The sequence below is a fragment of the Amyelois transitella genome, chromosome 11 (genome assembly GCF_032362555.1).
Source record: "Amyelois transitella isolate CPQ chromosome 11, ilAmyTran1.1, whole genome shotgun sequence".
Lineage (NCBI taxonomy): Eukaryota > Metazoa > Arthropoda > Insecta > Lepidoptera > Pyralidae > Amyelois > Amyelois transitella.
The window spans coordinates 3,665,378-3,692,237 of NC_083514.1; the positions used below are offsets into that span (position 1 = coordinate 3,665,378).

Consider the following 26,860-nt stretch of genomic DNA (forward strand, 5'->3'; position numbering starts at 1 on the left):
GGTCAATAGCGCATTCCAGCCTCCTCTCCTAGAAGTGAGTTTGTAACCGGGGTTAACACTAGGAGGAAGGCAGAAGGGCCTGCCTGTCTTATGCTAACTAGCCCAGCTCTTCGAAGTGTCTATCAGAATACCTACATTGGTAAACCAGTCATATCTGACATCTTCTAATGTCCGGTTATTACGTCTCCGCCAGGCCCAGGTAGGCCGGACAGGAAGAAGTAAGCTGGCCTTAAATAAACGTGACGACGTCGATGATTCGGACAATAAATATTAAAATGTAAGACTGACCTTATAATTAAGCCCTTGGACGTCTTCCTCCAAGGACACATCAGAATACATATCGTCTGTCGGCTCCCCGCCCGAACCACAGCCGGACGAGTTGAACGACGACGACCGGTACAATTGGCTGTAACAATTACCATTTTCAATTAGCATTAAAGTGACGAACTACCTATGAAATCATTATACATCAAGAAATTTATTATACGGATCCGAATACTCCTAGCGCCATCTATTGTCATTGTACAGAATATGACACCGCCATCTGTACTGCAGGTTTGGTACTATCGTATTTACAAATGTTCTTAGTACAGTTACTTTTGCATAGATGGCGTGCAATGGTATTATAATAATTGTAATGATCTCTATATATTTTTTTCTTAAATTCACAGAAGCCTATGTATGTTTATGATTAAAATCAAATACCAATATAGATGAAGCTACAGACAAAATTAACTAAATAGATAGGTAACGAATAAATATGATACACTAGGTTGTTATTTCAAACGCGTCGATGTCTTTTCCTTTACATAAAATAACTTCAACGGGTTTTGAAAATATGATTTCAGCATTTCCACTTACAATATGTAGCTTTAATACTTTCGTGCTACCTAAATAAATAAAATAAAAAAAATATTAAGTATGTAATATTTACCTAGCTAAGACATTGGCGGATCCAATCTGTCGCTTTCCAGAGCTGAAACAAAATTAAAAAATAGTAATTAAATACCACGTTACCGCCAAAAATGTTTTCAACAAACCAAACCTTAAGCTTTGTTACACATTTATTGAAATTTTGTTATAAGTTTGAATAGGTACGTCCTTGTAATACTTTACGGGGTAGACAGATCTGCTAACCCGTCGCCTAAAAGAACAATAACGAGTTTATAAGCATAACCCTTGACTTTACAATCTGGCACACATATTGACTTTCTCCATTATTTTGGCAAAGAGACCAGCATAAGAGCAAGTTCAAAGTGCAATATATTCCCTAAAATTACAATGAGAGAGAGAGAGGGAAAGAGTTATATCCAAGATTTACGTCATGTAGGTAACCAAATGAACGGAAAAGTACGTAGGTTCGTACGTACGGCGCATAGTAATAGATGATAATAGCAGAATCATGTTCTCAAAATTACCAACTGCACATCCGCCGTGGCCGCCGTGGGTAATTTTCTATTTCTTGGTGTAATAAGGAAATTTCACATGTATTGAACGTGAGCGATCGAAATAAACAATTTTACTTGAAACGTAAGGTAATCTCTGTTACGTGGATAGATTTTAAAGTTACGTATTTTTAAATCATTATCAATCAATAAATGTTGTATTTGTAATCAAATAGTTACCTGCCTAGTGCTTTATAGACAAGGCGTGGTATCTGGTAAAATCGCTCTGTAAAAAAACCTAGCATACCGCCGTAGCATGACGCCGTTTTTAACGCGCGAAAAACTATCGCTGTTTCGCTTTTTATTATGACATAAAATAAGGCAGCGATTATTTCACTAAATTTTGCTTAATTTTAGAGAGAAAAAATACTGACCGAACTGGGAACCTGCGCTTTTTTTTGAAGTCGGTTAAAAACAAACTGTTCCAGTGGGCCTTGAGAGACACAATTAGGTATTACACATATATAAACAAAATCTACTCAGTTAAAATTTCAAATGTTCTCAACTCTGTTTTAAAATATTTTTCTTTAAGAATACATGTATACACTTGAACATTTTCTCATATTATAAAACAATTGTTACGATTATGAATGACGTGTGTGCGTTGATAGTATTGTTAAGTAGTAGAAAGTTATATATCTTAACTTCATATCGTTTCTAAGCAGTTCGTCTAACTGTACTTAAATGAAAAGGTGCGTAAACTTATAATGACTGACGTAACGTGATGCGTAGATAAATAGCGAGATTATAAGAATTATGATGGGATTCCATTCATTATACTTATTATTACGTGGTAATCAAGTTTAGGAACTATTACGAGTAATTAATTTAAGTAGCAGTTAAGTAGCTTAATAAGTAACGATCAAGAAATAATTTGGTATTGTGGCGTAGAGATGAATTTGATTTAAAATATCCGGGGAAAGATTTTCCCTTTGCGCGGGTCGAGATCAAATTATTGCTCCCGCTACAGTATAAAGGAAACATGTATTTCTTTGCCTAATGTGACATAGATTTACTGAATTTATGTACAAGTGATTTGGGGTATTCAAAATGTGGTTTAAAGTTAAAGCAATTCTGGTTGACCGCTCATTACCCTTTCACAGAATGTAAGTACTTCTTGACAAAAATATTTTTAGAAAATGGTAGGAAAATGTCGAAATGTCATCATCATCAATGTAAGAATTGACAATTCAAATGCAACAAGTAATTATAATACCTACTTATTTTTGAGTTGTTTAATAATTCAAGTAGGTAGGTTTGTTCCTTTGATGAGCTTTGGGACTAGCTCAAACTGTGTGATTTTTTATATGTATAAAGTTTCATGTAAAAAAATATATAATAAAACTACTGCAGCAGTAGTAAAAGTTATGCAAAATAACAATCGACTGGTTGCAAGGTAATGATCAGAATTTAGTGTAATTGCAGTAACTATTATTGTTTCAAAATATAAAAGATCTGTGAATTGGTACATTTCGAGTAGTATATTATGACTCAGAAGGTCATTCAGATTGTTTTGATAATAATCGCTTATTATTTTTGTTTTATCAACAATCGAAAGAGTACTCTGTGTTTACAGGTTTATACCGATTTATTTTGTAGATTTCTTGTTATAAAATGTTACACATCTTACATAACATAGGTACATACTATATCAAGTATTTATCCAGACAGAGCCAAGTCTCGAAAAGACTGTAAGGCCATGTTCAGCTGAATGACTCATAATGACATTTTCATATGACGTTAATTAAAGTCTTTACTCATGTTAAACCTTAAGCCCACGATGTGTATGCATTCCAAGGTCTAGGTCACAGGCGTAGCCCGGGCCCCTCCAGAGGTGAGGACTAAAACTCAATTTCTACCAAAGCTGACAGGCGAGAAGAGATGTGTTTTGAATAACCAATCAGATTTCGGTAATTCCACATCTCTCAGCTTAGCTTCGGGGGAAATAGAAAAATCCACGTCTCCTGTCCTCTCCGCTTTGGTGGAAACCGGGGTTTATGTCAGAAGGATGATGTTGAAAGTTTAATTTCTCAACGGACAGGACGTCCGCGGGGAGTGTCGGAGAAATCAGAGTTAGGTGACAAATGAGACACGGCGGCGCACGCACCGTGAAATTGTGCAAGAAAGTGATGCACTCGGATGGTCGCTGATATGGTACTAGACCGTAATACTGTAAGAAATAATATGGCCTTCATGGCGCAGCAGTTAGGGTTCTAACTGCTGCGCCATGAAGGCCATATTATTTCTTTATGACTGGTTAGTCAGACACTAGGTTTTAGGTTCGATTTTCAGCACTGTGCTTAAATATTCGTGATGTCATATGGCTGTTAAAGATTTTCTTAATTTACTAACTAATTGATTTATCAACTGACAGGTATATAGGTATTGTATTGTCTGTGTGACAAATTTTTATATGGGTTTTTTATCTGAAAACAAATTATATCTGCTTACTTTGATTTTTAGATATTGTAAGTGGGTTGTTGAGTGTTCTTTGTATTTATTTATTTGATTTTACCTAGCTTTTGTTACTGCACTTTTGGTCTGTGAAAACAAAACTAAACTCTCGATTTAACCGGAAAGTCTAACGGTCTGTGATTATACATTGACACTGAAAAAAGATGGTCTTAGCTATATAAGTACCGCGAGCCGTCAATGGATATCCTATTTATTTTTATGGATTTATTCGGTCATCATTTTATGTCTTTGTTTCAGTTATAACTGTTGATGATAATTACAAGTGGTTCATTAATACAAATATCGATATAATATTTGAGGCTTGCACAAGTTTACGTTTTGTTTATACCTTAGCATTGCCTAGCAAATTTTATCGAAATAAAATAATCTGTTTGGGAGTTGTCACGTGACAAACATACAAGATCCCACCTCGGCCATGTACCAATGACTCTTTTCAAAGTTATGTACATTAGTTTTAATACTAACCGTTGCTCTTACGGTGAGGGAAAACATCGGCAACTGGATGTGTAACCATGAATTCAATACGGGTCAGGTTTAGGTTAGGAGTTGCTTCGTGTAAAAACCTGATTCACCCAATCCAGGATCCATGGTTAAAGGCAAACCCCGGGCTCCTTTCCAGAAGTGAGGATGCAACCGGGACTAAAGCCAGGAGGAAGAAGAAACATACAAATCTCATATAAAATTAGGTTTAACCATAACGCAACTTAAATTAATTATAAAGGAATAGTCTAATATAATTAATAAGTTTAGTTACAGACAAACACGATACTACTGTGAGATTTCTATTAAAAGGAACCGGATAATGAAAAACCTGTAGATCATTTGCGTAATGAGTATCATTTAATTAATGGGAAATATAAAAATTTTACGAAACAACATCCGTCACCTGATCTCAATTTATTTTGAAGATATCTTTGCAACATCTGAGGTTTCACTATCTGGGTTAATGTTCTATACATTTCCGAAATTAAACAGTAATGACTGCTTTGAAAAGTTCGATTTTAGTGTTGAAAAATATCAAAAAAATATAAAATGACAAAGGGAGTATTACCACTCTAGTTCTAATCTATACTAATATTATAAAGCTGAAGAGTTTGTTTTGTTTGTTTGTTTGTTTAAACGCGCTAATCTCAGAAACTACTGAACCGATTTGAATAATTCTTTCAATGTTAGATAGTCTATTTATCGAGGAAGGCTATAGGCTACATTTTATCCCGGATTTCCTACGGGAAACGTCAACAATGCAGGTGAAAGTTGAATGAGTCGGCCATCTGCGAGCTTTCCACGCGAACGCTGCGTAAACCAACAAAGATATAGTAAAACAATGTACTAAAGATGTGAAGTACTCATTTTTTGCCACAAAAAAGTCCGCGAGAGCATATATCTATCTCTTAAGGTTTACTTACAATAACCACTTTTATGTTCATTTTTTAAGATTATTTTTTCATTATAAACATAAGTTATTTTGAAACCAATTTTCTTTAATTCAGTATTAATCCTTATCCAAATAAATATGTTTATTACTTTCGGCTTTTCATGTAGACTAAAATTGCCATTTACAGTATATAAATCAGACGAATAGGTTTTGAGATATAGTCGTTATAAGCAATTTGCAGCGAAACATTTAATACGGCGAACCAGCGTTCTTTCTTATACGCGTGACCGCCAAATTGATAAAGCCGAGGAGGATGTTTGCAAAAATAAATAAGATGCCCAAATAACTATTCCACGCGGACGAAGTCGCGGGCACAGCTAGTACTAGATAAAATGTAAAAAGAATAGCAATATATGTATAGTATATAAGTACATCGGAAATCCCACAAAAACAGTAAGTAGGTACTTTTTCAAAAAAGCCATGAAAGTATAAAGAATACTTAGTCCTTTTTTATATATGGAAAATTTGAAGATACAGATAACAGATAGAAACCCAATATTTATAAGTACTTCTTGACACAAGTTAAACCAAAGTAGTAAGCCTCGAAGTTAGTTCGAAACTTGTGTAAAGTTTCTCAAAAATTTATAATATTTTATAATAAATACTTAACAAGATATTACAATATAAAAAGTTGTGTTTTTATCACGATCTGACCGGGGCCGAACCCCGAACGGAATTTTTGGTAAGTACATAGGCGAGAATCCGACAATTGCGCCAAACAGGTCGTTAAAGAAAGTATTTACAGGGTATATTTCATGTTACCTCATGTAATCATATAAATAAGTGGGTTATAACAACAATGTGAGTTAAACTAATTACAAATAATAAAAACAGAATCAACGTCCGAGCACAATAGACTGGACATAATAAAATGTGTGGGTACAACGCAAATGTATTGTTTAGTGATGTGACAACAAAACAGCGTGCATTATACACCGACAAAAAAATGGCACAACATAAGGATGTTGTAATCAACAATTATAATTTAAAAAAAAACACTAACTGGTGAATTTGCATTTTTATTTTTCAAACATTGGCCGTGTTAATTTACATACTATGGATAGTATTTAGACGAGGTCAGTGTTAACATTGTCCTTGTTTTTATCAAATGATATTAAACGAAACGAATTGACGATAGTTTCAAGTAGTGATGATCAAACTAAAATGCAGCGTAAATCGATTTACAATTTTAATTTGAATCGTGCTACAGAAACTCCGATATCTTGATCCAATTAGTAGATTGGATAGTGTTTGTTTTTGCCCGCAATTCGGATATGAACAACATGATTACATTTTACGTTCTTTGCGTGCCACAGGCCAAGAACATATACAAACGCTCGTGTAAGATATGCATGAAGGAGGCATCAGCACATGACATGGCAACAGTAGGCCATATATTCTATTTGCAAACAATATTAATTATTCCATAACTAATTTGAATATAAATATGTAATGCTAACCTGTAGGGTCGCTTTCTGTAATGCATGTAAACACCGTTGCGCTCCAGCTTTGCGAATAAGTGCACACTCCTTTGAAAACTTTATCGATCACTGAATCACATTATCGTGATTTAGCAGCTCACTGTTTCACATCACTAATTTTATTTTTGAATTTGGAATTGTGACGATGACACGGCGTGGAATGCTAGGCGAACTATGCGAAGCGGTCGAGTGGTCGTGTGGTACTGACGCATCAGCAATCGTATGGACTGGCTAGCCACTGGGAGGTAGAGGCAAGTATGAATTATCCGCAATAGCTAGCGAAACACTGGCCACTTCTAAATAATTAAGTTGCCTGCGGCTGTTGACTGTCGGCGTACAAAATGAGTTGTGTTGATTGACTCATTCAATGATATGTTGTTATGATATGTGTGATGCGAAAATGACATCGCGTGTCTTTCTTAGACCGCTCAAAGCGTGAGATGAGATGTTTCTCACATAGGATTTTATGATAATAGATTTGTTTTAAGCATGCAAGTTATTTTTATAATAGATACTGCTACTCCCTCTAGCGCAGATAATTTACCTGTTTACGGTGAAAGAATTTTCACGATCGGTTCAGTATTTGCAAAGATTCAGACAAGTAAGAACCATAGCCCTTACAAACAAAAGAACTATCAAGTTACAAACTTTACCTCTTTATTATATTATTATAGATTATATAAAATTTACAGATATTAAAATATGCATTTTAATTTTTGTATAAAAATGCAATTTTAAACGAACATTATAAGATTTCAATACTCCATGCTTTAAAATATATTTTTCCGACATTTCTTTTCTTACGTAATTTAATACACTTGATAATGGTATCGCAGTCATTATTTGTGGTAAGTACAACAAAAAGCAGTTGATATAAAATGATGATGTTTCGTGACAAATTACATTATGTCGACTTCTTTAATACGTAGTTACGTCAGCAGCATTGTTCTTATTCCCAGGAGTGACCAGTTTAATGTGACACTTGACTAAATATTTTATATGATTTAGACAAGTAAGAACCATTACTTGTCTAAATTAAATTGATTTTTAAATAAGGTACCAAATCAATCCTCTTTATATTAAAGTATATAAGTTAAGTTTGTGGAGCAGATATCATGGTATGTTAAAAATTATGACGAAAACGTTTTATTCTAAAAACTCTATAAATAATGCCTGCACGTATGCCTAACTTTGGTAACTTTGTCAAAAATACTAATTTAATCAGTGTTATCTGTTGTATATAAGTAAGTATTTATTAATTTTATTTTATGTTTTTTTATAAAAAAAAATTCAAAATTTGTTTTATTTCCTTTAAATTTAATCGTTTTGTGGATTATTGATCATGAATTGTAAAGCATAAGTGATGACGAGCGTAACAACATTAGATTTAATTACTGTTGTTGTCACAAAAGACCCGAGAAAGGGTCAAACGAAAACACCCACCGAGTTTTATTTTCACAATGAAGAAAACAAGAACTTTTATAGCCGACATTTGGGCATCGACAGTTTCTCAGTGGACAGTTATTCAAAACTAATAAACATACATTCTTCATACATTTTCAGTTTAGAATAACTGTTTCAAACGTAATTCGAATCATTAAAACTATTAGCACGAAACAGGCGAGTAACAATTGCATACAATAGTTGGGCAACGGCGCGCCGAGCGGGGCAGCCGCGTGGAACACTTCACTTTCTTGGGGGGAATCCGCGAACCCTCGCTTTTCAGTCGCATGCCACGCGTGGTGGTTAAATTGCCTTATATGGTGAATATTATTATTTGGTTATTTCGATCAATTTAATTCTAATGAGTTCAAGGAAAATCTGCATTTTTTTGACAAAGCAATCTTCAATGATAAGTCCGCAATCATCAATGCTGTCTGTACTTTGGAGACGTTTGTTGTGTTTGCACCATTGGCGCATATTTGTCGCCCGAGCCTCCTCCTGTCCTGGATTTTGCCTAGGTATTAAGTTGAAGGAGGGGGAGAAATGGAAGATATTTAGCAGAGGATCAGTTAAAATCTACATAGTAATTGAAATAACAGCTAAACAGCTGATAGTTCAACTGGCAACCCGCAAAAAAATGTTTAATTTTAAAAGCTATGTAGTGTGGACGTAGAAGTTAAATAAAGCATAAATGTAGCTTGTACTAGTGCCCCAAAACAATTAAATAGGCAGCTGAAGATCGAAAAATGTGCCAATGTGCAAGTTTCCCTGTGAAGTTGTCTGTCATCTGGAAAAACCTTAAAAGGTTATCTTACACAAATCATCAGTACAAAATTATTAGTAACCGTAAATATTAAATGTGTGGGATTATAATAAGACACACGATATATGGATTCATCAAGACTCCATATAATCTTATCAAGCTGCTTAAAATAAGTCTTCCACTACATGTGACTTTGTTAATGCTATTTATGAGAGTCTTTTTACATACAAAGAATAATACTTCCGTGGTTATTAAAATAAGCAAATATTCAGTGGTTGAGATGGTTGTGTGACTCGTAGGATCAAGATGCGGGTTTGAGGGGGACACAACTCTTTTGAATTAAGATAAGGCCTGTTCGATTCCAAACTCCACAAAGCTAATAATAGGATAAAGTAATCTTTTCTTTCCTACTCTTTACGTGGTTGGCACAGTATGTTAGTAATCAGAGATATAGAGTAATTTATACATAATTGGTTGAAATAAAATCTATATACCTATCTCTTATAAAATTTAATAAATGATAGAATATCTTTTTAAAATGACAAGTAAAAATAAAACAGAATAGAGACGATTTGTTATAAAATGTGATGAGAAATATTTTACTTGGCATTTGAATACATCCTGAGGAAAGGAAATGATGTAAATATGGCAATAGAATGTCGTCAACATCCTAGAGCGACCAGGGGTTAAGACGAAACAGCTTTTATTTTCAAAACATGAAAATCCGATTTTTAGGTGAACAGATTAGGTGTACCATTCGAGGATGGCATTGCTACGCGAGGCGTGATTGTGTGTCGTCAGCCGCCCGTAAAATAGGTAGTGAGTTAGTAAAAGGCACTATAAATCTCTTGTAGGGAGTCAGAAAAAGGCGCACTATAGTGTGTGGTAGCTGCCTTTCTTGCGCCGCAGATTTAAAATTCAGTCAAAGGAGTGACTTATATTTTAGGGAATGGGTTGCTATTTGAGACTAAGTATTGGCGACAGAGCCAAGTACCGAGTATGCATTGGGATTATCTATAATAGTCAAGTTTAGGTGTGAAAGTGCTTAAGGTAATAACACTATTACTTGTGACCCGATAAAAACAGGAACATCTATTGCAATAATTGAGGATACCGGTAAGATGGAAACGGAAATAGCACTCAAGCATAAAGAAAGTCGTTAACGATGCGCATGCGCAATTAACACGCTAAGTATGCAAATTGTGTACGGCATTCATTTTAATTGATGACACTCCGATGGAGGATAAAATTAAGAAATAATAAAAAAAGAGATGATTACACGAATGTCACACGTTGTTTTAGGATGTCGTAGGAATCGACTAAGGGGACAAAATCATTAACAACTTACAAAAACAAAACCAAATAGGGAAAAATTAAACCCGAATAAAACCAAAAGTATTTTTGGGTTGAAGGTTATAACAAGTTATAATCAATCGCTTTGTTTAGACCACGACATAAAAAACATTATGAATGTTCCTTTAAAAAACATTGATGCGTGATCATAACGCTTCTCGAAAGGGGTAAGCAGAGACTACCACTTACCCCTTGCCAGGATCCCTGCGTACTTACACACAGACAAATGAATGATAGGAATTCGATGCATGTTCGTCTAATCACGAATCGAGTCATAACGCTTTGCAAACGTAAGCGAGGCACAATTAGCGAAGTCATGTTTCCACAATTATAGTGATTATGTCGCAACGACAAGTCGCAGTAATTTTGACCGCCGAAACGCACGGGATATTATGCAAGCCTGGGACAAAAAGTACCTACTGGTTGCTTCTGTTGAAATAGATATAACATGTACGGATTTACATTTTCGTCGAACCGCGATGTTAAAAAAGATAGTCATGAAATAAAAAAAATTATTGGAGTTTATTAAACTATTTACGTTACTTGTAAAGTTATTGACAGTATTAAAATCCTCATAAGCCTCCTTACTAAGTTCCGTCGCGTTTTTCCTCTCTGAAAAGGAGCCCGGGTAAGTTGGTAGTATGGTTGTTACACGATGTGACTCCGCAACTTGACCAAATTAACACTTACATTTGATCACGGTTACACTTGCAGACCTTTAGATCATCGGTTAATAATAAAACTTATACGTATGTTACTGAGAAAGGGTCACTGATAGGACTAGAATCCCCACCATGGAATCAAAACGTTTTTTGGGTGAGATACCTTAACCAGTAGTAGCAGTAGACCGACAGTGTTATGTTCTTTTTTACTACGCTTTTATTAGCTTGGGTTGTATGTATGTATGTATGTATGTATGTATGTATGTATGTAACGGAATCTTTGAGCTTAATTTTCACTGATTTCTAAACGTCTGATCAACTTGGAACTTTGCACACGTATCAAGGACCGATGACAATGCAATATTTTGATAAGAGTTTCTCATTATCCTTATTAAAACTGCCAGGATTAATAAATTCATTTTTAGATCCTTCGTATGAGAGTAAGAGAGACAGAGATAGCACCAGTGCCAGTAATCTCCATACAAGAAACCAAGAAGTTCTGACGTATAATGAGTCAAAAAGAGATGTAATATATTTCCATATAATGTTACTATTAACCTGAGGCTTCTTTATTTCATCGCATTGCTCCATTTAGAATTACCATTAGAAACCATAGTAGAATTAGTAGAATATTTTAAAACAATAAAAAATATATAAGTAATAAAACAAAAGTAATAAATGAAAATTGAACAACTAAATTTACAAAAATACAAGAATAAAGTTTAATACGTATTTAACATATTAATGCAATTCTTGAATTAACATTAGGTATCTTTTGCCTATTTATAATAGCAACACTGTAATACTCGTTTGGAAAATGAGTGACAGTTTTTTATGTCAAATAAGTTTTGCAGTAAGTTTTGATTGAATTCGATTCGAACACCCGTAAACTTTCTTTCTGTTGTTTTTTACCGGTGCCTGTGTATTTACCTATTTGCACTTTGTTTTGTGCTGATAACTTGTCGTTATTTGGAGTTTGGAATCTTCCGTTGAGTCGAGCTTTGTTCTTCCGGATATTCGTGTGATTTTATCATCTGAGATTGGACTCTGACTGTGTTTACTGTGTTGTGCAGATATTTTGAGATAGGACTCCTGTAAAAAGTACCTTATTATTTGAGATAGGAGTCCCATGTTTGTTTTTGTGAAAGACAGATTTTACAACAAAAGTGCCACGATGTCTTCAGATAAACTTTGTTGCGTTCCTGGTTGTAAAGGCAGTGGAGGTATGTTTGAAATATTTTTGTTCCTGTATCAATCTGCCTCTTAATCTTGTGGTTTGATTCCTGGCAAGGCCACAATCGAAAATTATTACGTTTGCTGGATAGTCAAAAATATTATTAACAGTGATTTATCACTATAAAATTCTTTTCAACTGGGTTTAACAATCATCATACATACATATAATCACGTCTATATCCCTTGCGGGGTAGACAGAGCCAACAGTCTTGTAAAGACTGATAGGCCACGTTCAGCTATTTGGCTTTAAGATAGAATTGAGATTCAAATAGTGACAGGTTGCAAGCCCATCGCCTTAAAAAGAATCATGATGATGAGAATATTATGAGATTTAATCCAATCAGGCCACATATAACTTTAAGAAAGTTAGTTGTGAAAACCTCCGGCGATGGGCGCATGGTTGCGAAAGTCTTTTCTAGTAAGATAGTTATACCAGAAGTGTTAACTTCCAAAAAATAATTGTATAAAAAAACTAAAAAACTACCCGTTTTATTGCAAATCGAACTAAAAAATAGAAAATAAATAATAGTTTAAAAAAACTAAAAAACTACGCTTTTATTGCTAATCAAACTAAAAAATAGAAAATAAAAATTAATGACAAAGGAATTCAGTAGTAGCAAGTCGAACAATCAGTTATAGTCAGTTGTAGTAGTAATTACCTCGGATTAAAATTATAACAAAATTAAATTTATAAACAAAACAATTTAAATCAGAGTAAAAAGCGTGGGGTGCATTTTACTTCATTTTCATAACTCTCTTGTCATAAATATATGCTAATAGAATGATTTTAATATTTACTACATCAGGCACCCCACGCTGTTTACTCTGATTTAAATTGTTTTGTTTATAAATTTAATTTTGATTTTAATTTTTATTCGTTGCTCTACTTGGTAAAGGTTAAAGACAATCACGAGTCTCCTAAACCGAAGGACTTGCATAAAGACAATTGATGAATTGATACGAAGTAATAGAAGTATGTACGCAAGAATTCTGGCAATTGGAAAGATGCAGTCTTTGCCTAACCCATCGAGAAAGACCGCATGGATTTTTGACTACCAAGTGGTATAATTAAATGGACATAAAGGACAAAAATATATATCACGGTGTTTAGATCTCTCGATGACTAATTAATAAAACAAATTGTAGTGACAAATTGTTGAAAGACAAATACAATAAGACCTAGCATCTGCCTATAAATAAACAAACCTACATTCTTGTTACATTCACAGTTAAATCCAAGGGAGATGACTCACTGATGGCCTGGAAATAGTGTCGGGCGCATTGTTTCCTACTCAACAATAGTACGCTTCGATACAAACATAATAATACTACTCAGAAAATATATAGACACCTCAACGGTAATATAAATAAAGCTCAAATTGAAAAACAAATTGGGTTTTGATGGTTGTGTTCTTGGTATGCGATGTGACGATTGATGTGCACTTTAGTCCTTTTGTTTTTATTAACATACGAGATTTGTACAGGGCTTCGCTCTCGTTTTCCAAAAAAGTATCAGTTAATGTTACCCCTTGGGCCTTTTCTAATCTGTGCCAAATTTCGTCAAAATCTCGCCAGTAGTTTTGAGTTGCAGACAAAAATACAAAACTTTTTATAATATAAATCTAGCTGGATAAACAAGCGAACTACAAATGGTGACAGTGGAGTAGCAGATTTCTTCTATAACCAAATCTTTGGCACAGAAGGACTGTCTAATCTTGTCTAACTGTCGAACATTTTACTAGAGTATGGAATGGAGAGCATATGTATAAAGGTTTCCCGAATTCTTACAGGAACAAAGAGAGTTAATGATGAACATGGGCGGAGTCGAGGGTAAATGCTTATAAACTATAGAAAAAGACATATTCACTGACTTATCTTTAGCAGAAGAATTCACTAAATTTTCCTTAAATTTATATTGGTTTTGCCAATAAAATGTACGTTATCTGTCTGCTGTGGTATAACTAAAATGCCGTTATCTGTCATTAGGGGATTTTCTACTTTTTACGACGACTTTTTGGTACCTTTAAGTCATAAATAGGCGTTCTCATAGATGAATGGCATCGGTTTATATTTTTACCGCATTTTTTTGACGTTTTACTTAAAACATGGATTTGGCAGATAACGGCATTTTAGTTATACCACGGCAGCTGTATGGTGCATAAAGTAGGTACTACTGCCGATATAGCAAAAAATATTTGGCAATAACATTACGTGCAAAACGAAAATGTGTATTAAGCAAGCAAGCAGCAGACATGAACCAAATATTAAAAATTAGGTCTCCACATACATTTTTAAGGGTAGGTTAGAACAGTTTTCAATAGATAAAGCCATATCGGAAGGAAAAACATGTTCAGTACAGTGAACAGTACACATAAAGAACACGTAGAGGCTACTCTATACGCATAGAAACAAATATACATGTATACGACGCATTCGCAATACTTATAACAAAAAAAAAACAAAGAAATATGCTTACTGTCTCATCGACCCCCATCTGCGATTCGGCAGGTTCTCTTGATGGCTACGGAAGAGAGACACCACGTGATAAGCGAAAAATGTGCAACAAAAAATAAAATACAGTTCAAAAGTATCACAACATTTTCAAACATAAAAAGGCATAAGAAAATCTTTTTTTTAATAGGTAAAGCCAAGTGGTTATCTATTGTGATCTGATGTCATGTTATAAGAGCTAAAGTGAAATATTTTATTGGTCAAAAAACTACTTTTGACTGAAAATTTGTGGTTAAACTTCTTATTGATACTATCAGTCAAACCTATTTTTGTCTGTTAGAATCTATTGGTTGCATTATGTGAAAGTGCTTTATGACATTCACACACATTCTCAAGTGCTAGGAAATATGCACATCTGCACATCACAGAGAATTCCCGATATAAGATAGTAGGTACGATTAGGTATCTTTAAAGTTATTTCACTTTTACTCGTAATTTTTACATTTTTACTGACACGGGACACAAGCACTAGGACACTGGTATCATTAAAACTGTAGAAATAAATTTTTAGAAAAACTGTAACATGACATCATTGACTCTCAAAATAAAAGCAAGGTGTAGATAAAAAGAAACACAAATTTCCATTAACAAGCTCAGCAAAGCGGAGTAGTATCCCTGTTTAGGAATCTAAAGAATAGGCCTCTTCTTTATTTCTTTAGACCTAGTCCGCTCGAAAGTCCACCCCATGTATGAATCCGCTCAAATGAGTCTTTTTTAAGCTTTACACAGCAAAATACAATGACCATAAGAAAAGCATAGTGACATCACTATCCCACCCTATGGCAACATATACTATCACTAGGTATATCATATGTGTGTCTTAGATATATCGACATACTTTTCTTTGTGGCCAGTTGTATTCGGAAAAAAAAACCAGACCCCTGTCCTCCCACACAGGGTCCCTCCTAGCTGGACTTTCCATGAGCAGGTAGTGTTTTAACACGGTAAGAATCCTACCTGGGTCCTCCTTCCCAAGTTGCTCATGATGGATTTCCCCACATGCTCATGTAAATAAAATAAAATAAAAAAAATGTATCAGGTAAATCTTGTTAATTACCTGGGCGGCGTCCGTCTTAGACTAGTCCTGGTCCAGGAATGCCTGTTGAGATGGCTTCCTGGACTTCTCGTGCCGTTCTCAGTGCTGGAAAAAAGAAGAGCTCGTTATAGAAACAGTTATAAATAGGCGTGGGTAGAGGGATCCATAGTATATTAGGTATATAAGCATTGTACTATTTTATGTATAAATATACATACATACTATGCCAATCGCTTTTAATTTCTTTGGTTTCCTTCCACTCTACGTCGGATTGGAAGAGATTGCATTAGCGATAAGCCCGGCCTTTGCACTTAATAGTCTGTACCTTTTTTTTGTAGTTTTGATATTTTTTTTGGTGCAATAAAGAGTATATATCATCTGTTATGTTTCATCATCTTCCTGCCATTTGTCTCTGTTGTCTTCATGGAGGAGCCCAGGGTCCTCTTACTTGACTTCTGTAACGCTAATCTTTTTAGTAAAGCTTTGGAAAAGTGTTATTTGTCGTTTTATTTCATACCAGTGGCCGCCCGCGACTTCTTCCGCTTCGAAACCCTATCAATCCCGCGGAAACTCCGGGATAAAAAGTAGCCTATATGTTATTCTGGGTTTTCAGCTACCTAAATACCAAATTTCATCGTAATAGGTTTTTGCGTGAAAGAGTAACAAACATCCATACTGACTGACATATTCACAAACTTTCGCATTTATAATATTAGTAGGATATTCATTCGGTCATATAATCAAGTCTATATGCCTTGCGGGGTAGACAGAACCAGCAGTCTTGAAAAACTGACAGGCAACGTTCAGCTGTTAGGCTTAATGAAAGAATTGAGATTCAAATAGCGACAGGTTTCCAGCCCATTGCCTAAAAGAAGAATCCAAAGTTTATAAGTTCATCCATTTATTTTATTTCGTATCTATACATTACTTTCGTACATCCTTTCGGTACCTTTTTAAAGGCAATAAACCACTTTGGCAATAAAACTAGCCAGTAGTCTGGCTTCTGTTGATACCACTAATAAAACACACCGTGTTTCAAACCAAAGGTACTCGTACCATTGCACATGCATTACTGCACATAAAACTGAGTTACATTACACTAAGTTTTTTATGAGGACATTGCTCTAAATTTAACGTGAAAGTTTTAGTTATTTTATTTTTTTTTCGGTTTAAGGACCCAATCTTTCAAGATTTTTAAATATAATTTCACTAGGCCTTAAAAATCTGGACGAAGAAGAAACGATAATTGGGAAAGTATCAGTTCGAATGCAGACATTAAAAAAAAGATGGAAATGTCAAAAGATTTCGCGCCGTCCGCCGCCAAACTGATACAGATCTGCCAAATCTAATATCAAGGAAAATATACTAATTGGAAAGTGTAACGACCGGCATGCAATTGGTAACCTGGGTATTACCAACCTGTTTGTGGGTGCATCCCCGTCCGCTTCTCCATAACACTCAAAGTTCTCAGCGTCGGAGATAGAGTTGCCCGGGCTGGAGTCCGCTTGCGGGTCCACCTGGGACGTGGGTTCTGTGCCGTTCTGGAAGTACAAGTTAATAAAATATTAATATCTATGAAGATATCTTTTACAGAATTACAGAGATTTAGAGCCAATAATCTCGATGGAACGCCACTTTTAGCTTGATTTAGCTATATTCTTTTGATACTTTTGTATCATCTCCGAAATATAATTTTTATTATGATATTTTTTATATGTCAGAATATGTAACTACGGTTTTCAAGAGAAATTTAATAACTCAAAGTTGGTTTTCATTTGTTTAGTGTTTTTTTTTGCGCCAAAATATTAACGACCGTCTCACCGACCGACCGACAAAGAACTCTTACTATATTGCAATCGAATTATTTAAACATACGATCTTTCAAGCCAACACTTGGTAAAGCTATAATTGTAAAGCTTGAACCATTGACTTATTAAATTGTGAACTATGAAAAATGGGAGAGAAGAGAACAACGGTAGGAAGATAAATTCCGCATCGATGGTGTGTGCTCTGATGACAGAGGGATGCATTTGGCATCATGTCAGACATTCCCTAAATGACAATCCAAAGCTGGCACCAGACTTATCATGCATCGCAAATACAATTATACATACATTTTACTTGGCAAAAGATACCAAACCGCACTATATGAAAATGTATGTAATATTGCGATTTTGAAGAAGAGTCCGGGGTGCACCTTTAATGCTGGATGGGGTGAGTCAGGTTTTTACACAAAGCAATTTCCGTTATCATCGCAGAGGTATCTAACCCGTATTGGATCATGTAAGTATCCAGTTGCCTGAATGTGCAGGTTTCCTCAAGATGTTTTCCCGCAAGAGCATCGGTTAGCATATAAACTAATGAATATAATTCAGAAAAGAGTCAATTCTATTGTTATATTATTCCAATTTCTACGCCAATAATATCAATAATAAAGCCGTGGTTACCAACTCTTTTTATATGGTAAATATTTAAACTAAAAAATAACTCCTTACTAATGGTTACTTAAAACAGTACATAAATGTTTATAGTTGATCGAAGACATAAATACTTAATTGTACAACAGTACCTGTAGTTTCCTGGACAGGTTTCCCGGCGATGACCTTGGTGACTTGGTCCTTTGAAACACACTGGGCGCCATCATGGTCGCCTGAGGCATCTTCAGTTCTGGAATTAGAATAAAAGATTGTTATTATAGATTTCCTTCTAATTCATAGAGGGGACAAAGATAAGGATATTGTCTATCTATGTGTGACTATATAAATTACATTCGAGTTCTCACTGATGTACCACTTCACATACACTGACTCTGTAGGTGTATTTAAAAATAGTGAAAATCCTTTTATCGGCCTTATCTCGACGTAAATAATTTACTCTAGCAATGAAACTAGGTTTCTTATCGGTTGAGAATTTGTGCAAGCAATGTCTGTAGTTATTTCAAGAAACAGTCCAATATGTTGGAAATGTCGAAGTAGAGAATAGTCTGATTTTTTTGACTGATACATTGGTCTATAGAGTGTATACTTAATTAGAACATTGGTCTTACATGTTAAATGTAAAAGCAGGGAACTATTAATGACATCATAGCATTTCCGAAAATTCAATATTATATATTTTTTTTTGCAATAACTTGGCAAGGCAAATTTTGATACAATCATTGCACAATTAACGTTTTTAATAAACTTTAATACTTAACGCAACGAAAATCGTACGTTTACAAAAGAATTTAACGATAACTAAAAAAATAAGTATTGTCTCAAGAGAATTTTAAATCATTGTTAGAATTTTAAGTGGCAATTAAGCAAAGTGGTTCCACTCGAATTGGAAATTTATGAACGTAGCAATTTAACTATTACATTCCAGTTAGCTATGCTCCATTGTAAGAATTGCATTTGTGGATCTTTAATAACTTTAAAGAGAACGAGAATCGATTAAGTATTTATTACATCACCTATATACCTTTTATGCTAGAGTCTTCAGAGTAAGTTGTTACTATGATGAAATACCTATTTCAAGATTTTTATATCATGGATGCACACTGAGGGATTCATTGCATACTAAACTTCTTATATAAACTATGAAACAATAACACAAGGAATATTTTGATTTAAAAGGTACCTACGTTATCAACAGTACCTAATACCTATGTATATCTACTCGTACTTTAGTTATAGTAAAAACTTTATCCTCTGCCCACCTAGTAGAGCCTGGTTCATTATCCGCCAATAACAGAGCAGCAGGCGTCCTACCAACAGCAGGGTCTGCCACCAGGCCTCCAGGATCCTGAGCACCTCGAGAGCATCGTTCTGCAGCACCACTATTACTGATGGCATTTAAAGCAGCTTCTAAGTCAGCTCATATTTTATACATCGGATTTTAATAAATCGATTTAACAATTTATCATGTTTCTTTGATTTTGCAAATTCATAGCAGGTTTTGCATGTTTTGTTTTTAATATTGTTACTTTTTTTTTCTTATTAAGACACATTTGCTTTATGTTTTCAATATTCTGTTTTAATGATTATTTTATATTTGGCGAATCATATAAGCATCTTATTAAACAGGGAATAATTTGTTTATATTTCATAGCGAAAACTATCTTGACAATAAATTAATTTTCTTAAAAAATGTCCACGAGAGTATGAATGAGCTTCTTATGCAAGAGTAATGTAAATGTAATGTCATGCGTTATTTTGTGTGAATATTAAAAAAAAAACGATCAATTTTATTTTATAGGCAAAAAGGTAAAGAATACAGGTTTAACACTAAAATTAAAATTGATCACAAATTGCGAACGACGCTAAAGTACCTAACTGTAAAAGAAGGTTAGTTATTTTAATACCGTTATTATTGAATCGATTGGTATATGAAACTTTTATGTTGATTCGCTTATTAAAATTCCACGTAACAGTTATATCTCTTTAAAAAAAATATTCTTTTCGTAACGACGATTGAATACTACGAGTATCGTTATGGTTATAAGAAAGATTTAAATTGTAAGAATTTGTTAGATTTATTGCCAAGAAAAATAAAACACACACTAAAATTCTGCATTTGTTATCAATATCAGTTATGCGCTAGTATTACAGATTTGAAAATGAAACCGATAAACCGATAGGAATTAAAATGAAAAGTGACGTTTTTGATTACATGAAGGCAGTAAAAGAGAAAGGTGTTATTAAAGTAATTATAGATGTTCGGTGAGATACTTGATCGAGTAAATGATATATGTATATGGGTATCGATATAAGTAATGTTTTGCACATAGCCACTTTTACGCTCTCTGATCAGGTGTTTTCAATAATGAGCTGAGATAATACACGTGAGGTGTAATATCATCATTAAAGTCATATATATTACTAGCTTTTGGGCGGGGCTTCGCTCCCGTGTGCAATTCCAGAAGTCTAAATCACTTCCGATGGTTTGAATTTATTAGTTATGAATATACAAAAATACAAAGGTTTTTTCTTTATTAATAGTAATACTATATGAATGTTGTTTATTTTACCTGAATTATTCGTTTTTATGTGATAAGTTCTAGTACATTTCTTAATTCTCTCTTTTCTAATTTTTATTCACTTTCGTCATGAAAATAATTTATCAGCTTGTAAACTAACAATAATAAAATTGTTACCTATCTATTAGATTTTATCATCTGTCGTCACGCAATCGTAATAACGGACATACTCGTACGGTTCAACAGCGGGTTTTCGTAAACTCTACATCCTTCGATTTCTTTACAATTATTGACTATTAATTTAAAATAAGGCTACCTCATTATGTTTTCTTCTTTTGCAATGTGTACTACTTTTATTTTATGATAAGTAAGTTTAATTACGAATTTGCGCATAATTTTTCGATCATAGATTGCATTCAAATAGTTTTTCCTTTATCCTGTTACGCCCATGGAAATAAGTGTACTGTACCTACCTACTAAAAATTTCGTTACCTATTATATACTACTACTAACTTGAATAAACCCAGTAAATTATTAAGAAAACTAAGGATATTTTAATTGGTAAAAAAATTTACTACGTATAACTTCATTGTATCTTTGTCAAATTACAACTTTTGACAAAACGAACAAGCACACTAATTGTTACCTTACATCAATAATACAAATTTGGTAAATATTTGTACCACTTCATCCTGCATTCACCCTGACAATTACATTGTAACTTTATAAACACAATTGTTACTACAATTAAACTACATCAAAAGATGTAAAATTATATTGCTGTAATTTCGCATAAATTATTTACAGATTATTTAAATAACCTATCTTTCTTTTATTACAAAATATCATCAATCATTTCCTTGAAATATTCTTTTTTTTTATAGTTGGAGATTAAATTTAGTGTAAAGAATTAATTTGCTAAATCCCGTATATTCACTGGACCTCAACCGGCGAGGTTCGTCAGCGAGCGGCGACTGCGGTTGCATCGAATGAACCGGCTCGATTTATTGTGAAATACCGATTAAACAATATCGAGTAACCGACCGGTAAACATAAAGACCGTTCTTCATAAATATGAATAAATAGGAATTAAGACTAAATCTGGCTGACGACGACCATTTCTTTATTTTTTTTCTTTTCGCTAGTCCGAAACTACTTTTGACTAAAGCGCCTAGATACCCTAAGGATGCATTTTCTTCTTGAGCCTTCATCTTCCAATCACTCAAATAGCAGACCTGGAAACCTATATAAGTATAAACCGTTCAGTATTTTTGGGACCGTTCGCGTTGTCTACCCCGTAAGGGACGAAGATGTAATGTATATACCTATTGGCTATTTTGTGTAAATTAAAAATATTTGTCAAAATTCAAAACTTGACGAAGACGACTTGTTTAATTTTTTTCTTTTCTCTAGTTAAAAGACTCGAAAGATTTTTTTGACTCTACTTTTCCTTAAATTTTGTTTCAATGCTCCTTTTTCAGCCTTTATAAGTAATCGATTAAGTTTAACTCCCAATTATCACTGTTTGAGCAGTACTCGTTATTATAAAATGTACGTTTGCAAATAAAAGTACATCATTTCATCAAATTTATTTCACTTACAGTAATACTTTCTACTATCTAAACTTAGTTAAACTCATAACAGACCTACAAAAATACAAACACGACAAAACTTATTTATACCATCAGTAGTAAGCGTGACGATTTTCTTTTTTTTTGTGTCGTGTGGTGTATTGTTAGTATTGCATTGAGTCAATATAGATTCCTTTGAATTGCAACGGGCGAAATAGAGCGAGAACACACGTCAGCCTTGCAATTGTAACTGAGACATTTGGCGATTTATTTTTTGCAATACTTATTATTACTACTGTTAAAAACTACTCATCATGCAAATAAAAAAAAGTGACATATCTAGGCTTTATATGATACTAGTTGTTAGCCGCAGCGCCGTCCGCGTTTAACTTAAATGCCTTAAACGTTAAATTTTCAGAAAACAAAGTGGCCTATTTTATTCCTAATCTTTTTCTGTGCCTAAATTTATCAAACTGGATCGAGTTTGATAAATTTTACATTACAAACAAAATACTAATCTTTTCTCTTCACAATTTTAGTAAAGATTTTCGATTAAGTAGATGTGAACTCAAAATGACGTGACTAAAGGCTGCCCCATCACATGTGCAACATACAAGTACCTTATTTTGTGCGAAATGTACATGATTAATACGAGGTTATGTCGTCTACAAATCAGATTCACACATTAAAAAATATACAAAAGTTTGGATCGATTGAAGCATTGACCTCTTATTGTGCAATAACCACTGTTCTGCCGGGATTTGACAGAGAACTGCGTCATAATTACAGCAAAGCACAAAATGTTATTAGATAATAATAGTCGATTTTGTAGTTCTTCGCAAGGTGGGTAGTTGTCAGGCAGGCAAACAACCGAATATTTTTGCAAAGGGTTGCTGTAATGCGACCTTTGAAACTAGCAGTTTGTTCACTAGATTCTAAGTACCTGTTAGAAAAAATATATATGGTAGTATTTAGTAGGTATTGTCTTAACAAAATTGGGATTCTTCTTGTAAGCGATGGGCAAGCAACCTGTCACTCTTTTCATTTCAATTCCATCACAGCTGAACGTAACCTGCCTGTCAGTCTTATCAAAACTGTTGGTTCTGTCTACCCCGCAAGGGATATACACGTCATTAGAAGTATGTGTTTGTATGTAGTAATGTAGCCTTTAGGAAAACTTAGAAAACAAATTGACCAGTGATTTTCATGTAGGTACAGATACAACTCATGTAATTTCAACTAGGACTTACATGTGTTTAATTGTAACTAGAATCAAGATCTTCGTATGTAAGTATATATTTTGTAAAGGAAGTTAAAATTATACTCCATCATGGGATAAGTCAGGTTTGACCAGAATGGAAACGCACTCCGCCGGACGGATGGCAGCGACGTGACTAAAATTATGCAAATAAATGTCATAAAAAACCTACCTATACAGTGTTAAATTTAACTCACCAAAAACTTCTGTCCGCTCGTTTCAAATCAGCGGTGACGTAATCTGGAAAGGGAATAAAAAAATTTAAAAATCAAATTACTTATATACTAACTTTAAATGACTGGCTAGTACATACATATAATCATGTTTTATCACTCATGGGGTAGACAGAGCCAATAGTCTTGAAAAGACTGAAAGCGACGTGCAGCTATATAGCTCGTAGATATTGTGAAAGAAATGTTTACAGTAAACAAATGAAAATAGAAGCTCTGTTTAACATATTTCAAAATAGAGACAATCTTAGTTTAGCATTAGCAATTTATTTTATTTTAGAATATTTATAGAAATGTAGGAATAGGAATTTAGATTGCTTGATCTACAATTCCACACAAGTCTTAAACTGTCACATGTTTTAAAGATTAATAATTAAAATGAATTCGGAGTGAAAGTAAAAGAAATTTGCAGAGATCGTGGCAAGTGGAAAGATGTACTCTCTGTCTCCTGCCCCTCCGGGAAAATGGCGTAATTTATATACGTATTTTTGTATGTAAAAAGTAAAATAATTATTCTCTATTAACAATATTCTGAAGCATCTTAATTTACGCTACAGAAACTAAGCAAAACATTCAAATCTCATGCTCTAATTATCTTACAGTTAACTATATCGCATCAAATTTTAACTTTTACTTTAAAATGTTTCTTATTAAATAGTACGTTAAGTTGAACTTTTAAGATATTTTTCTGACACTAAATTGAAAATCAAACTCCAACGGTTATCAGATCTGTTGCGTGTCAATGGAAAGGTCGGAGAGAACTGCAAAATTAGTGCGTCGGACACGGGTTTGCAATTTGCAAAATTAGCCACACCCAGCTTAAGAAAATAACATCGAACAGAAACGGCACTTTCCTCAAAATATGAACTATAAATTAGTATAATTTATAACAATAACTGCAGCTTATAAATATCATGAATGCTTATTCGCAGATAGTAATCATTATAACATACAAGATAAAAATGCTTAGTTATATGTAACTTATCTAAAAAGTTTTTGTATTTATTACCTGTTTACCAATGCTGATGACATGTCAGAATGATGTATGCCGCTAGGAAAAGCGGTAGCTTTGAAAAAATTATGTTTGCCTTTTCTTAAATTCTATATTCGTCTCATTATAAACCACTTATGTGTTTTTCTGTATTATCCTGATGTTTAATATCATTGACTTTTGTATTCTCTATATAACAATAGATAGGGATCTATTATTTATTGAATTTATTTTTAAAATAACGATATCCTAGCAGTAATATTAGTAATCTTTGACTTTAAAATGCGCTGCTTCAACTAACAAGAATTAGGCCTTAATCATAGTCACGTTCTAGTATTGATTGACTTTCGTGCGTAAAAGGTGTCTTTTTTCAATCCGATTGTTTCGTCCAGCAAACAAAATTTCGATTGTAACGTAACTTCAAGCTGATTGCAGCTTATAGTTTGTAACATTATCCAATACAGGCATTGTCAAGATTGTTCGGCATTTATGTGTCGGTGATCAAATTCGCTGGATTGATAGTGTTGGAATTGTCAATTTAGTCGTACCTATGTAAAGGCTCATTTATATATAAATAGAAAAGAATTGAGTTATAAGTATATTAAGTATATTCTTATTAGAAATTAATCAACCTTTGAAAATGCAGTTCTATCAAAGTGTGTTTTTCAAACAAATACGTAATGTTGAACACTAGAGTACGTCCGTGACGCCCGTGTAAAAAATATCCCGTTATTTTCAAGTCTTCCGGGAATTTCAGTAAATATCGTTTTTTAGTGCAGCCGTAGACTACATAAGAAACCTACTGGGCTATGCGTTCATTTATATAAGTCAATAAGTTAGTCAGTGCCTTCATTTAGAAGAATTTAGACATATTTAGTAAAATAAAATATATGACAGATAATAAAACTATTACAGATAATGTAACTGATCATAATAGCGAACCTTATGAAGAGAATAAGGAAGCTTAACAATAAATGAATACTAACATTAAGAAAGAATTTCTGTTGCAAGCAGGTGCTACGGCAAAAAGGCTTGATAATCTTCGGACGGTGGAAAATAGTAGGAAATCACTTGTAACAGCTACTGCACTGGTATTTACGCTCCGAGGAATAACGGTGATACCACTTACTGACTATCATCGCTCTGATTAACGTTGTTACTTACTGCTTATTACTTTATTTAAGGGTCATTTTGGAAGATATTAGTAGTACTAAATTTGCATCTAATTTGTTTTATGGAACGCCATGGTGCAATTGCAAAATTATATTTTTCTTAATAAGATTGTCATAATCATTATATGTAATTTGACTCTATCAGTTACTAGTCTCTACTCTTTTCGTACAAAATATTGAAATGTAGTTACACAAATAACTTTTGACCAAATGAATGATAGTTACAGGAATTTTGAAACTTCTATTGTAGTAATGCAAATTAACATTAATTAAAATTGCAAGGGAAAGATACGTAGTATATGATTGACGGCATCATTCGTTGTATCAGATATTTATAGAAGCTTTCTACTTTGCCATTGATCGATAATAGCTGACCTTTCTCTATTTCAAACGACAACCATTATAGACTGCGATTGTTTCCTCAGATCAATAAACTAGTTATATTGATTTGACCGAGAAAGATAGAAAAAATTAACACGAATTATTGACATATTTAAAATGATTGGAAAGTACAGGGTGTACGAAGGTGTAAAATTAATTTAGGCAGAAACACTGCAATTATGCAATTATAACTATAAGAAAATTCAAGAGAAAGAAGGTGACATAAATTAAAAAGAAACTAACAGGGACGAAAATCACGGCATCTTGAATCAGAAGCTAAAATTCACGGTGGATCATTGCACCGCAGTAGTTAGTATAAACAGATTAGTTTCAAATTTAGCCAAATGATATCGATAGATTAAAAATAATTCTTGAAGGCCAGCTCTTTTATATGCTTGCAGTATAAATACAAAAGCCAACTCAATGAGCAAGGTTCGTCAATGTATAGGATTAGGACAAG

The 26,860-nt window shown here is 33.7% G+C and overlaps 1 protein-coding gene across 3 annotated transcripts in view; it reads right to left on the bottom strand.

The window, feature by feature from the left end:
* LOC106135078 (rab11 family-interacting protein 4) overlaps positions 1-26,860 on the bottom strand; it is a 67,964-nt gene that overhangs the window by 25,539 nt on the left and 15,565 nt on the right. For 2 of the 3 annotated variants that reach the window (XM_013335265.2, XM_013335264.2), the window contains exons 2-8: positions 23,824-23,866; positions 18,410-18,507; positions 17,260-17,381; positions 15,862-15,945; positions 14,770-14,814; positions 935-976; positions 289-406 (exon numbers count right to left, since the gene is read on the bottom strand). In XM_013335265.2, the coding sequence (XP_013190719.1) occupies positions 289-406; positions 935-976; positions 14,770-14,814; positions 15,862-15,945; positions 17,260-17,381; positions 18,410-18,499 (501 nt within the window). In that variant the 5' untranslated portion in view covers positions 18,500-18,507; positions 23,824-23,866. The remainder of the gene's footprint in view (positions 1-288; positions 407-934; positions 977-14,769; positions 14,815-15,861; positions 15,946-17,259; positions 17,382-18,409; positions 18,508-23,823; positions 23,867-26,860) is intronic. The other variant, XM_060946704.1, reaches the window with a different exon arrangement.